Source organism: Gopherus flavomarginatus, chromosome 1, assembly GCF_025201925.1.
Source record: "Gopherus flavomarginatus isolate rGopFla2 chromosome 1, rGopFla2.mat.asm, whole genome shotgun sequence".
NCBI classification, from domain to species: Eukaryota; Metazoa; Chordata; order Testudines; family Testudinidae; genus Gopherus; species Gopherus flavomarginatus.
In genome coordinates, this window is record NC_066617.1 from 265,660,453 (window position 1) to 265,675,557 (window position 15,105).

General features: G+C 45.2%; 1 protein-coding gene across 1 annotated transcript; it reads left to right on the forward strand.

The window, feature by feature from the left end:
* The first annotated feature begins 1,795 nt into the window (after nucleotides 1-1,795).
* LOC127050053 (uncharacterized) lies at nucleotides 1,796-3,711 on the forward strand. Its single transcript, XM_050951591.1, has 2 exons — nucleotides 1,796-2,095; nucleotides 3,030-3,711. Exons 1-2 carry the CDS (start codon nucleotides 1,915-1,917, stop codon nucleotides 3,542-3,544), a joined length of 696 nt encoding a protein of 231 aa, XP_050807548.1. The 5' UTR covers nucleotides 1,796-1,914; the 3' UTR covers nucleotides 3,545-3,711.
* Nucleotides 3,712-15,105: the final 11,394 nt, after the last annotated feature.

Here is a 15,105-nt window from a genome sequence, read left to right on the forward strand (position 1 = left end):
ACAGCACACACAAAAACTTCCCTCCCTCAAGATTTGAAAGTATCCTGTCCTCTGATTGGTCCTCTGGTCAGGTGACAGCCAGGCTCACTGAACTTGTTAACTCTTTACTGTCAAAGCGATATAAAGTACTTCTGTGCTATTAACTTTTCTTATCTGTTTATGACAGCCTCTATATAAATCCATGGTATGCCCACATCTCGAATACTGCAGGCAAATGTGGTCACCCCATCTCAAAAAATATTGGAATTGGAAAAGGTTCAGAAAAGGGCAACAAACATGATTAGGGTCATGGATGGCAGGTTTGTAGAAATGTTGGTGGTGCCCAGAACCCACCCCTGCCCAAACTCCACCCTCCCAAAACTCTTCCCCCCACCTGCCCAAGGCTCTGGGAGGGAGTTTGGGTAGGGGAGGAGGTCTGGGGTGCAGGAGAGGTGCAGGGTGCAGGTGCTGGGAGAAAGTTTGGGGATGGGAGGGGATCTGGAGGGAGGGGGTGCAGGATCTGGGAGGGAGCTTGGGGGAAGGAGGGGGTGCAGAGGTGGGGTTGGGTTTGGGGTGGGGCTGAGGATGAGAGGTTTGGGGTGTTGGAGAGGGCTCTGGGCTATGGCATAGGGGTGGGGTATGGAGTGAGGGCTCTGGCTGGGGCTGGAAATGAGGAGTTTGGGGTCTTGGAGGGGCTCAGGGCTAGGGTAGAGGGTTGAGGGAGCGGTAGGGGAGTCAAAGTTCTGGCTGGGGTTATGGGCTCTGGGGTGGGGAAGGGCTGGGGATGAGTTTGGGGTGCAGGCCGCTCCGGGACAGGGATCAGAGAGGAGGACTCCCCCTAGCCCTTTCCCTGCCAGCAGCAGTGAGCTCTGGGGGAGGAGCCACCCTCTCCCACCTCCCCAGCAGCACACTCACCCCCACCACTGTCACTGCATGTGCTCCTAGAGCCCCACTCAGGTCCAGGAATCTCCGTTGCCTCCCCCATGGTGGGTGCTGGGAGGTGCTGCGTGCGCCTTCTCCCCTGCTGTTGCTCCTGACTGTAGCCTAACTGGAGGTGAGGATGGGGCTGCCTCCTTGCCCCGCATGGGGCAGGAGTGGTGACTGCGGGCAGGGGTGGGGGGGTTGTGATGGTGGACAGTCCCGCTGGAAAAGGGAAGAGTCTGAGGTGGAAGGACAGGCTTAAGGCCTGGTCCACACTATGCAGTTAAACCGATTTTAACAGCGTTAAATCGATTTAACACTGTACCCGTCCACACTACAATGCACTTTATATCGATTTAAAGGGCTCTTTAAATCGATTTCTGTACTCCTCCCCAACGAGAGGAGTAACGCTAAAATTGATATTAACATATCGATTTAGGGTTAGTGTGGCCGCAAATCGAAGTTATTGGCCTCCGGGCGGTATCCCACAGTGCACCACTGGCTGCTCTGGACAGGAATCTGAACTCTAATGCACTGGCCAGGTATACAGGAAAAGCCCTGCTAACTTTTGAATTGCATTTCCTGTTTGGCCAGCGTGGAGCTCTCATCAGCACAGTTGACCACGCAGAGCTCATCAGCACAGGTAACAATGCAGTCTCCTGAGAATAGAAAAGAGCACCAGCATGGACCGCACGAGAGGTAATGGATCTTATCGCTTGGGGGAGAGGATTCAGTGCTAACAGAAATGAGTTCAAAAAGACGAAATGAAAAAACTTTTGAAAAAATTTCCAGGACCATGATGGAGAGAGGCCACACCAGGGACTCAGTGCAGTGCAGAGAGAAAGTGAAGGAGCTCAGACAAGCCTACCATAAAACCAAAGCAGCAAAGGGAAGATCAGGGTCAGAGCCAAAAACATGCCGCTTCTACACTGAGCTGCATGCAATTTTAGGGGGCTGCGCCACCACTACCCCCCCTTGTCTGTGGATTCCGAGGTGGGGGTTATAATCTCAACCATGGATGAGGATTCAGCGGAGGGGGAAGATGAGGAGGAGGAAGAGGAGGATGAGCTTGCAGAGAGCGCACAGCACTCCATTCTCCCCGATAGCCAGGAGCTTTTTGTGACCCAGACAGAATTACCCTCCCAGCCTTCCCAAGCCACTAGCCCAGACAGTGAAGCCATGGAAGCGACCTCTGGTGAGTGTACCTTTGTAAATATAAAACATGGTTTAAAAGCAAGCGTTTTTTAATGATTGATTTGCCATGAGGGCTTTGGATGCATTCGCGGCCAGTAAAGTTACTGGAAAAGTTTGTTAACATGTCTGGGGATGGAGCAGAAATCCTCCAGAGACGTCTCCATGAAGCGCTCCTGGAGGTACTCCAAAAGCCTTTGCAGAAGGTTTTTGGGCAAGGCAGCTTTGTTCCGTCCACCATGGTAGGACACTTTACCACACCATGCATGTAGCAAATAATCGGGTATCATTGCATGACAAAGCATAGCTGCGTATGGTCCCGGTGATTGCAGGCATTCAAGAAACATCCGTTCTTTATCTCGCTCTGTTATCCTCAGCAGAGTGATATCGTTCATGGAAACCTGATTGAAATTAAGGAATTTAAGTAAGGGGACAGAGAGATAGGGGAGGTGAGGAAGGATAGCGCTGAGCTTTTTAGCGTTTGGCCAGCAGGAATCTTCCCAGCTACCAGCCACGCGGTGGGGGGGGGAGGAAGGGGGGTGATTAGCAGTGATCTTCCATGATACCAGCCATGCGGTGGGGGTAGGGGTAAAGCAATTCTAGAGAATTGGATTGGGGAGGGGAGGGGCTGGCGTCTGCTGCTCCTTGTTAATAGGAAAGAAGCAGCAAAGGGACCTGTGTTTATGAAGGCTGGAGAAGCTTTGCCTTACCATGACCGCATGCAAGCTGAATTGTGATGCCCGGACCTGCGTCTGTGAGATCTGTAACACCAGAGCCGCAGGCACTCAATATTAAAAAATGCAAAATGCGACCTTGTAGTGAAATCACATGTGCTATGTAAGGTGAATAGTGTTGTTCACTGTGAAAGAGTATAACCATTGTTCTGTAAAATGTATCTTTTTAAATCCTTCTCTCCCTATTTTCCCCCACTCATGCAGCTGCACATTTTTCAAGCCTCCCTACTCCATCCCGAAGGCTAGCTCAGATAAGGTGGAGGAAGAAGAGGACGCGAGATGAAATGTTCTCAGAAATCATGGAAGTAACCCGCAATGAAAGAGCTCATCTGAGGGAGTGGAAGGACGTGGTAGCAAAGTACCAGAAAGATGCCAGTGAACGTGAGAACAGGAGGGACCAACGTGAGGATAGGAAGGACGAATGTGAGGATAGGAGAGACACTCGAGATGAGAGGTGTAGGCAGGAAGATCAGCGGTGGTGGGATGCAACGCTGGAGCTGCTGCGTGATCAAACTGACATCCTCCGACGTCTGGTGGATCTTCAGGAGGAGCAGCGGGGTCACAGAGTGCCGCTGCAGCCCATGTTTAACCACCCTCAGTACTCACCATGTTCCATGTCTTCCTCACCCAGACATGTAAGAACGCGTGGGGGAAGGCTTTATGCACCAGCCCACTCTACCCCCGTGGACAGTCCAACCAAAAGGCTGTCATTACATTGAAATGTGCTTAATGGCCTTTTCCTTCCCTCCTATCCTCCTGCCAAACCACTCCTGGGATACCTTGTTAATTAACTTCCTCTTTTTATAATTACATGCTTTTTAAACGAAGGGGGAGGGTGGGTTGCTTACAGGGAATGACTTTTAATAAAGAATACATGCTTTTTAAACGATGTTGACTTTATTCTATAGTGACTGTAATCGAAGGGGGAGGGTGGGTTGCTTACAGGAGGAGTCAATAAAGGGGGGGAGGTTCATGAAGGGGAAACAAACACAGCAGTCACACCGTTCCCTGGCCCGTGATGAAACTCGTTTTCAAGGCTTCTCTGATGTGCACTGCTTCCTGGTGAGCTCTTCTAATCGCCCTGGTGTCTGGCTCCGCGTAATCAGCGGCCAGGTGATTTGCCTCAGCCTCCCACCCCGCCATAAAGGTCTCCACCTTACTTTCACAGAGATTGTGGAGCACATAGCAAGCAGCAATAACAAAGGGGACATTGGTTTGGCTGATGTCTGAGCGAGTGAGTAATGTGCGCCAGCGAGCCTTTAAACGGCCAAATGTACATTCTACCACCATCCTGCACTTGCTCAGCCTGTAGCTGAACAGCTCCTGACCACTGTCCAGGCTGCCTGTGTATGGCTTCATGAGCCATGGCATCAAGGGGTAGGCTGGGTCACCCAGATAACGACAGGCATTTCAACATCCCCAACTGTTATTTTCTGGTCCGGGAAGTAAGTCCCTTGCTGCAGCCGTTTAAACAGAACAGTGCTTCTGAAGAGGTAAGCATCATGAACCCTTCCTGGCCATCCCACGTGGATGTTGGTGAAACGTCCCTTGTGATCCACCAGTGCTTGCAGCACCATTGAAAAGTATCCCTTGCGGTTTATGTACTGGGTGCCCTGGTGCTCCGGTGCCAAGATAGGGATATGGGTTCCATCTATCGCCCCCCCCCCACAGTTAGGGAATCCCATTGCAGCAAAGCCATCCACTATGACCTGCACGTTTCCCAGAGTCACAACCTTTCATAGCAGCAGCTTAATGATTGCTTTGGCTACTTGCAACACAGCAGCCCCCACAGTAGATTTTCCCACTCCAAATTGATTTCCAACTGACCGGTAGCTGTCTGGCATTGCAAGCTTCCAGAGGGCTATTGCCACTCGCTTCTCCACTGTGAGGGCTGCTCTCATCTTGGTATTATGGCGTTTCAGGGCAGGGGAAAGCAAGTCACAAAGTTCAAAGAGAGTGCTCTTACGCATGCGAAAGTTTCGCAGCCACTGCGAATCGTCCCACACCTGCAAAACTATGCGGTCTCACTAGTCTGTGCTTGTTTCCCTGGCCCAAAATTGGCATTCAATGGGTAGAACCTCCTCCATTACCAGCAGGAGCTCCAAAGCGCAGGGGCCCGCGGTTAGGGAGAAATCAGTGTCCATGTCCTCATCACTCTCGTCGCCGCGCTGCCGTAGCTGCCTCCTCCTCACCTGCCTTTGCAGTTCATGGTTCACCATAGACTACACGAGAATGCGCAAGGTGTTTACAAGGTCCACGATTGCGCTATTGATCTGAGCAGGGTCCATGCTTGCTGTGCTATGGCGTTTGCTTTAAGTTCACCCAGAAAAAAGGTGTGAAATGGTTGTCCGCTGCTTTCAGGAAGGGAAGGGTAAGGCTGTACCCAGAACCACCCGCGACAATGATTTTTGCCCCATCAGGCACTGGAGTATTAACCCAGAATTCTAAGGGGCAAGGGAGACTGCAGGAACTATGGGATAGCTATGGAATAGCTACCCACAGTGCAACACTCCGGAAATCAATGCTAGCCTCGGACCATGGATGCACACTGCTGAATTAATGTGCCTAGTGTGGCCGCGTGCAATCGACTTTATAATATCTGTTTTATAAAACCGGTTTATGTTAATTTGAAATTATCCTGTAGTGTAGACATAGCCTAAGAGTCAGTCTGCCCTGGCATTTAGATGGGAGACTAGGACCCTGTGACAGCAGTTGCTGCAGGGAGGCAGCATGGAGCTGCAGGGAAGAAGCAGGGATGCTCTGCTTCCTCCGGGGCCTAGGGACGTGCATGGGGCCAGCAAGCAGGAGCCGGGGGACACTTGGGGGAGGCGCAGGGGGGCAGCAGGTGGGGCTGTGGGGGAGACCTGGCCCCAAACATTAGTGGAACTGGGCCCCTGGGCTCTGAATATTACTGGTGCCTGGGCACTGCATGGCTATATAACTCTCTTCCCATTATTAGGGATATGGAACGGCAGCCATATGAGGAGACATTAATAAGACTGGGACTTTTCAGCTTGGAAAACAGATGACTAAGTGGGGATATGATTGAGGGCTATAAAATCATGACTGCTGTGCTGAAAGTAAATAAGGAAGTGTTATTTACTCCTTCTCATAACACAAGAACTAGGGGTCACCAAATGAAATTAATAGGCAGCAAGTTTAAAACAAACAGAAGAAATATTTTTTCATACAACACACAGTCAGTGTGAACTCCTTGCCAGAGGATGTTGTGAAGCCAAGACTATAACAGAGTTCAAAAAGAGCTAGATAAGTTCATGGAGGATAAGTCCATCAATGGCTATTAGCGAGGATGGACAGGGATGGTGTCTCTAGCCTCTGTTTGCCAGAAACTGAGAATGGGCAACGGGGGATGGATCACTTGATGATTACCTGTTCTGTTCATTCCCTCTGGGGCACCTGGCATTAGCCACTGTCGGAAGACAGGATACTGGGCTAGATGGACCTTTGATGTAACCTAGTATGGTCGTTCTTATGTTCTTAATGGATTGCTATTGAGATCTCATAAATAACACTCTTGGTATCCGCTTCAGCTGTAGCTTCTCCACATGAGCAAGCAATTACATTTAAATTAGATAATATTCAATTGTAAGATGTTCTGCCTTTTATACGGCAAGACATTCAGGAAAAAATGGCTTGATCATAGCATAAATAACTCATCTCTTGCTCTTGGCTTTCTTCTGCATAGTTCCTGCCAAACTCTGTTGGAGTTTTTATTCTTGTTCAATAAGTAAAAAGGAATTATGCTTGTCAGAAAGAGTGTCTCATTTATTTATCCAAATACTTTTCCTTCTGTTTCATTGCATCATCTTCTAAAAATAGAGATAGGTAAAGTGGCAGTGTTAATCTTTACCCTGTCAACTATTTTGTGCATGATACTTTAATTTCCTTTATAGTAAATTACCTGAAATTTGCCTCAAACCTCTCAGGAATTTTCTTTCTTTCTTTCTTTCTTTCTTTCTTTCTTTCTTTCTTTCTTTCTTTCTTTCTTTCTTTCTCAGAACACAGCAGTCACACCCTCTGACAATCAAAAAGAATCATTTGGTGAAACTGTCAAATCTTTATCAGATTATACTTTTTGTATTAAATTTCTTCTATCAGTATAAGGAAGTATTTGGAGAATTAGAAATCAGTTATTTAATTTTTGTTTTCCATAAAGATAATCATGGAGTCATAGACAAAAGGATTTGTAAACTATGAGTGGTTTCAGAGTAGCAGCCATGTTAGTCTGTATCCGCAAAAACAACAGGAGTACTTACAGCACCTTAGAGGCTAACAAATTTATTTCAGCATGAGCTTTCGTGAGCTACAGCCCACTTCCTCCAATGCACAGAATGGAACACACAGACAGGAGATATTTATACATACAGAGAACATGAAAAGGAGGAAGTATGCATACCAACAGGAAGAGTCTAATCAATTGAGATGAGCTATCATCTGCAGGAGAAAAAAAACCTTTGAAGTGATAATTAAGATGACTCATAGAAGGTGTGAGGAGAACTTAACATAAGGAAATAGATTCAATTAGTGTAATGACCCAACTATTCCCAGTCTCTGTTTAAGCCTGAGTTAATTGTATCTAATTTGCATATTAATTTGAGTTCAGCAGTCTCTCTTTGGAGTCTGTTTTTGAAGTTTTTTTGTTGCAAGATTGCCACCTTCAAGTCTGTCACTGAGTGGTTAGAGAGGTTGAAGTGTTCTCCTGCTGATTTTTGAATGTCATGATTCCTGATGTCAGATTTGTGTCCCTTTATTCTTTTGCGTGGAGTCTGTCCGGTTTGGCCAATGTACATTGCAGAGGGGCATTGCTGGCATATGATGGCATATATCACGTTGGTAGATGTGCAGGTGAACGAGCCCCTGGTGGCTTGGCTGATGTGATTAGGTCCTATGATGGTGTCACTGGAATAGATATGTGGACAGAGCTGGCATCGGGTTTTGTTGCAAGGATAGGTTCCTGGGTTAGTGTTTATGTTGTATGGTGTGTGGTTGCTGGTGAGTATTTGCTTCAGGTTGGGAGGTTGTCTATAAGCGAGGACTGGCCTGTCTCCCAAGCTCTGTCCACATATCTATTCAGGTGACACAATCATAGGACCTAATCACATCAGCCACGCCAACAGGGGCTCGTTCACCTGCACATCTACCAACGTGATATATGCCATCATATTTCAGCAATGCCCCTCTGCAATGTACATTGGCCAAACCGGACAGTCTCCACTCAAAGGAATAAAGGGACACAAATCTGACATCAGGAATCATGACATTCAAAAACCAGCAGGAGAACACTTCAACCTCTCTAACCACTCAGTGACAGACTTGAAGGTGGCAATCTTGCAACAAAAAACTTCAAAAACAGACTCCAAAGAGAGACTGCTGAACTCAAATTAATATGCAAATTAGATACAATTAACTCAGGCTTAAACAGAGACTGGGAATAGTTGGGTCATTACACTAAATGAATCTATTTCCCTATGTTAAGTTCTCCTCACACCTTCTATGGGTCATCTTAATTATCACTTTAAAAGGTTTTTTTCTCCTGCTGATGATAGCTCATCTCAATTGATTAGACTCTTCCTGTTGGTATGCATACTTCTGCCTTTTCATGTTCTCTGTATGTATAAATATCTCTGATCTGTGTGTTCCATTCTGTGCATCTGAAGAAGTGAGCTGTAGCTCACGAAAGCTCATGCTGAAATAAATTTGTTAGTCTCTAAGATGCCACAAGTACTTCTGTTCTTTAAAATATGAGTGTGATTCTGCTCTAATAGTTGTTTTACATGTGTGCAGAGTTCTTAACTCCAGTGAAGTTACTCCATATTTACATGTGTAAGTGAGAGGAGAATCAGGCCTTCCAGGCGAAATACCCTATTCCCTTATGTTTGGGTACATACTATTTTTAATATATGGTTTTTGTCAAGAGTTACTTCAAACATGCTCTCATTCCTGTATTTATTTGATAAACTAATCTTCATTGTTTGAATTCTCTCTCTCTCTCTCTCATTCTCTCTCTCTCTCTTTCTCCAAAAAAGAAAAAAAAGAAAAAAAAAGTCTTCTAAAGCTTTGAACTTCTTCCCCACCTAATAACATTCATAGCATATCATTGTAGTATAGTTTGTGGTACAGGTAGTTTAAATTGCATTTAGCAGTTTGATATTCTATTGTATTTTGGAAATTTTAATGACTTTTAATTACTTTTCTACTGTATTCCCCAGTTCAAATGATGAGCACTCAACCAGTTTACTCTGTTTTGAATTGCACTTTTCTGAGAAACCAAACGTATGGTACTGTGGCAAAAACTCTATTATTCAGCTAGTGTTCCAGCCGGTGTAAATTGCCATAGCTCTAGTGAAAGCAGTGAATGTAACTCTATTCCAAGCAATTAGAGTACAATTGAATTTGGTATTGTGAAAATTTGGGGAATCTATCTGCAAAAAATGATCAGTTATGTGCGAGATTATGAACTCTCCCTATGTATCTTTACTAAGCCTCAGCCTTGGATGTCGGTCTCTTTACCTTTTGTTGCCTCTTTACTGGAGTGAAACTCCAGTCAGATACAGGGCTGACAATAGAGGGTTGTCTAATCTGGATGGTTCTCCATTGGAATGTAATCACTTTAGCCAAAATGCTGACCCCTTCCCAGAGGAATTGATTTAGCAGGGGACAGATGACCTAGTAACAAATACACCTCACAGGACTCTGATCAACTGTGGAGAATGACCAGGGAGTCCCCTGACTGGTGGACTTGAAGGGTAGAAGCTATTCTATTTGGTTCTCTCTTTCCAGCCATTTTTACCCACTTAAGAGAGGAGATACTGCTTAAAGAGCCAAATGAGGAACCATGCCCACCTGAACACAGATGATCCTCCTAAAGACTCCCTAAGGAAGGGTTAACTATAGTGGGTGGATATGTATGTAGGTTTCATTATTTTGTATGCGTACTTCTTATGTGATTGAGGAAAGTGCAACAGTGTTGTAGAAATCTATTCAAACTGTCTATGTGTTTTATATGCCACAATTACCACCTGACTCCTGAAAGAAGTAAACACTACCCAGAAGACTCACACCTTCAGTGGGAATCTGGGATTTAGTGAGTTTAAGCTACAGGGAGGAATCTGAAAAGTCAGTACTGGTTCCAGAGGCTAGGCAACTGGGCTGTGTGGTCACAACTCTCCGGAAGGGGTTCTAGACCAAGAGTGTGAACTCCGATAGTATGCCTTGGGACCTCAAGACTAGGACAGTGCCTGGACTCTGTTCAAACTCTGGAGGCTTAAAACACTGAGGGATCCAGAGTCTGGATTCCACTCATAGTAATCTAGAAGGCTGCCGGCCTGGGGAGCCAGTGATCAAAAAATCCAGACTCCATGTTACCAACCAAACCTAAACCCAAACCAATTTGGAGCACTGCAACAGCTTGGCAGGGCTCTTCTGACAAAACTAGCAATAGCATTTATTACTGTAACTAGTTAAGCCTGCAATTCATATGATGGTTTGCATTTGTATTATTTTATGAAATATATAAAACGGGAAGTTCAAGTTAATGAAGTTACAGCAGGAATAAATTCGGCCCATAGTGCTGGGCTATTTGGAATCTCTTCACTTGAGTTGAAGAAATACATAAATGGAAGATGTGCAGGTAAATTTTAATATTCAGACTTTCTGCCACAGGCAAGCCCTTTGGCTGTCATTAAAATGTCTTATTTCTCTTCACTTAGTCACTAGAGGTTCCAATATAAAATTGACATTTCTTTTAAGATGGTTTTTCACTCAAATAGCATTAAGCTTTTAGGCAACATTCAATATTTTAAATTTCCTTTTGCTAGTCACTCCCTTTCCGTCCACCCACCTCACAAAGTCAAATCACATCCCTATGCATATTTCTCCAAAGAAACCAAACACAACTTTGAGCAGGGGTTTGGACTAGATCAGTGTTTCTCAAACTGTGGCCGGCACTTGTGTAGGAAAAACCCCTGGTAGGCTGGGGAGGTTTGTTTACCTGCCCCATCCGCAAGGACAGCCAATCGCAGCTCCCACGGGCCACAGTTCGCTGCTCCAGGCCGATGGGGGCTGCTGAAAGTGACGCAGGCCGAGGGATGTACTGGCCACCGCTTCCAGCAGCTCCCATTGGCCTGGAACAGTGAACCAAGGCCAGTGGGAGCTGTGATCAGCTGGACTTGCTGACAGGGCAGGTAAACAAACCGGCCCGGCCTGCCAGGGGCTTTCCCTACACAAGCAGTGGCCCCAGTTTGAAAAACACTGGACTAGATGACCTCTTGAGGTCTCTTCAACCCTAATCTTCTATGATTCTATGATTCTATGACAACTCAACTGGCTATAATAACGGATGCTATTGCTAATAAAGTAATATAACCCAATGTTAAATTTAAAAATAAAACAAACAAATTCTTCCATACTGGTTACCACATGCCATCATTTTAGCTATTTAATACCCTGTATTCATTTTCCTAGTGAATATTATGAGTACCATTTTCAAGAACCATATAATTTATCTGTCCTGAAAATGGATTGCATATATCCTCCAGTATCCTTATTCTCCGCCAAAGTTCCTTGGCCTTTGTGCAGTGGCTTTAACAGTGATGTGATATTTGGGAGAAACCTCACTCATAGTGCTTATTGCTTGAATCCTTGGAAAAGTCCATGACCACAGTAACCACATTAGATTGGCTCATGTACTGCACATTTTGTGAGGCAATTCAGAAACACATAAAAGACTTCAAGATTATAATCTGTTGCTTAAAGATATAACATTTGAAAGTACTTTGCTGTCAGCCCAAATAAACAAAAATTGAATTTCTCTCCTGAAAATATACAATCTGAGCCAGAGATTGTTTCAACTCAACTTGTTTAACCTCCCAAAGAGGAGATATGTGTCATTTTAAAGTCATAATTTTATTTGTCAAGCATTCTGTTTCCAATGAAGCTTGTTGGATGTTAAATTTTATTAACTTAACAACACAAGTAAGTTAATGATTATCCATTTTCTTCATAGCATGTTCATGAAGCTTTCTAAAGCTGTTAGGTGGAAGTATATTAAAATTAGATGGCATTTTTAAATTTACTTAAAAAAATTGTGTGAGCATTGCCTAATTCTCATACGGATCTTATAAACCTGAATTAAGGTGCATAGGGTAGAGAACAGAGTAAGAATTAAATAGCAAAGAGGCTAGGTAGTCTAGTTTTAATGCAATCAGCTTGACTCTCATGGGTTCAGAGATGTAAATCACAAGTAAAAGTAAAATCAGCAATGTCTGTTTATACTCTAATGATATGTGTCTACAGCATAAAACCACGACAAAATCTGGACTGACTGGCAGCCACTATTTAGAAAAACCTCCATGGATGAGGGATGTTCATGCTGCTACAAAACTTGTGAATGACTGTCCTTTTTGCTGTTCCTCTATGCAGTGCTATGTAATGGCTAGAGCCAAGGCCAGCTCCAGGCACCAGCACAGCAAGCAGGTGCTTGGGGAGTCCAACAGAAAGGGGCAGTACGGCTCTTCAGCGGCAATTTGGCGGCAGGTCCTTCCCTTGAAGAATGAAGCGGCGGTGGTAGAGCTGCTGCCAATTGCAGCTTTTTTTCCTTTTTTTTTTCTTCTGCTGTTTGGGGCGGCAAAAACGCTGGAGCTGGCCCTGGCTAGAGCAGAGGTGGGCAAATTTTTTGGCCTGAGGGCCATATTGGGTTTCGGAAATTATATGGAGGACTGGTTAGGGGAGGCTGTTTCACCTCAAATAGCCAGGCATGGCCCATCCTCGCCCCCTATCTGACCCTCTCCTGCTTCTTGCTCCCTGATGGCCCCGCCCGGACTCCTGCCCCATACAACCCCCTCCTGTTCCCTGATGCCCCCCCAGGGCCCCTGCCCCTTCAACTTCCCCTGCTCCCTTTCTCGTGACAGACCCCAGAACCTCCACCCTGACTGATCCATCCAACCCCTCCTCTGCTTCTTGACTGCCCTGCCGGGATCCCTGTCACCATTCAACCCCTGTTCCCTGCCTTTTGACTGCCCCAACCCTTATCCACACCCCCCGCCCCCGCCCCCGCCCCCTGACCACCATCGCAAACTCCCCTGCCCTCTATCAACCCCCCCATCCCCTACCCCTTACCATGCTGCCTGAAGCACTGGTGGCTGGCAGTGCTACAGCTTCGCAACCTGGCTGCAGCCAGCCACGCCACTGTGCAGCACAGAGCACTGGGTCAGGCCAGGATCTGCAGCTGCACTTCCCCAGTAGCAGGAGCTTGCAGCCCTGCTGCCCAGAGCATTGCGCCGGTGGCTCAATGAGCTGACACGGGAACAACAAGGAAGGGGCTGGGGACTAGTTTCTCAGGACAGGAGCTCAGATGCCTGGAAGGAGGATCTTGCATCCGGATGTGACCTGCGGGCCGTAGTTTGCCCACCTCTGGGCATGAGTATGGGACCTGGAATAAGGAGATCTGGCTTCTAATCTAGGTTTTGTGACCTTGAGCAAGTCATTTAACCATTCTGTGCCTTACTTTTCCATTGGGTAATAGGAGAGAATAAGCATTAATACATTGCAATTTATTATAGAACAGAGGTAGGCAACCTATGGCACGTGTGCGGAAGGTGTCACACGAGCTCATTTTCAGTGGCACTCACTGCCTGGGTCCTGGCCACTGGTCCGGGGGGCTCTGCATTTTAATTTAATTTTTAAATGAAGCTTCTTAAATATTTTGAAACCTTATTTACTTTACATACAACAATAGTTTAGTTATATATTACAGATTTATAGAAAGAGACCTTCTAAAAACGTTAAAATGTATTACTGGCACGTGAAACCTTAAATCAGAGTGAATAAATGAAGACTCGGCACACCACTTCTGAAAGGTTGCCGACTCCTGTTATAGAAGGAAATTTTGAAATGAGATTTCATTGACATTAAAACAAAAATCACCAGCTCTAATTACAGAAGATTGAAGTTAGATCTTATGGCTGGAATCCTTGTCCTATAGAAGTCAACAGCAACGCTCCTACTAACTTTCTTGGGGCCAGGATTCTATCCCATGACTGCGAGTGACCCTGCAGGTATTGATTAACTTCTAATTCCTGAAAAAAGATATATTGTTCAGCCTTGTGAGAAGTCACAGAAGACCACAATTCTCTAATAAACTCCCAGCAGGAAGAGCCCTGCCTCTACACAATGCCCTACTGAAACCCGTGAAATTGATAATTTGGGTCCTGACTTCAGTAGGGCTCAGTGTGGGTGCTGGTTTTCACCCACACAGAATGCATTGCAGGATTGGGGCTTAAATGATAAATTTCTCCAGGCAATTTTTGCTGAGATGAAACATTTTAACAGTCTCTTAAGCTCCATTACTCTGTTAGCTTTACTGTGCAAATCGTCACTGAGTTTAATGCCATGCTAGGACAAATTATTTTAAAAGGACTTTGTGGATTGGCTAATAGAAATACTGCATTATCGTTTCTAAGATTCAGTGGAAAGTTACTGTGCAGGAAGAATAATATGGTAGCTGTTCCTGCATCTTGTGAGATAAGAGCAGAGAGTTCTGTCTACAGAAGATAAGCTACAGTACTATTAAAAAAACAAACGCATTTAAATTAAAAAAAAAGTAAAAAAACCATTGAGCTTAAAAATCTAGGCCCAGGAGGAGAGATGGATGAGTGAGGGATGCACACTCAGATCACTCAGTGCTTAGGGCCTGCTCTGTCCTTACCTTTTTTTACTTCAATAAGATGGCTAATGTAATTTTAACTTTTAAAACTTATTTGTGTATTTTAGAGTTATCTGACAGGCATATTAGGTCAGGAGATGAAATATTATTATTATTATTTTCTTTTAAGATGAGCTCTTGAAATAACAGTTTGTTCTGTGCAACCACACAATTAAAGTTTCTGGTTAATTACTTTAACCTTGTTCTAGTGAAGACAGAGGCGCTCCAGCTAAGTTTATGGAGAAAGGACAAGGTAAGAATTGCAGGGTTTGAATGCACCCAGTACTTAAGTATCTGCTGTCTTAAGCAGATCCTGTGCCTTTGCGTCCTATCGAATAGTTGGAGGAGTGGTGTTCTTTCCCTTGCTGATACTGACAGGGTTGATTAATGGGACCAAAAAAAAAAAAGAAGATAACCTTGGTTTACAGAGGTAGGCAGCAGCCCATTCCATTAATAGATACATTGGACAATAATATAGTGGTTCACCACTTTTCTTCAAAGTGACACATTGGTATGGACCCTTATTCTTCATGGACTTCATTGATTTTGATGGGACCC

Excerpts from the sequence above, each read along its gene's own strand:
- LOC127050053 (XM_050951591.1), top strand. The coding sequence starts at position 1,915 with ATGGATGAGGATTCAGCGGAGGGGGAAGATGAGGAGGAGGAAGAGGAG. Across the intron at positions 2,096-3,029 it reads AGCCATGGAAGCGACCTCTG|CTGCACATTTTTCAAGCCTC; the intron begins GTGAGTGTACCT and ends CCACTCATGCAG.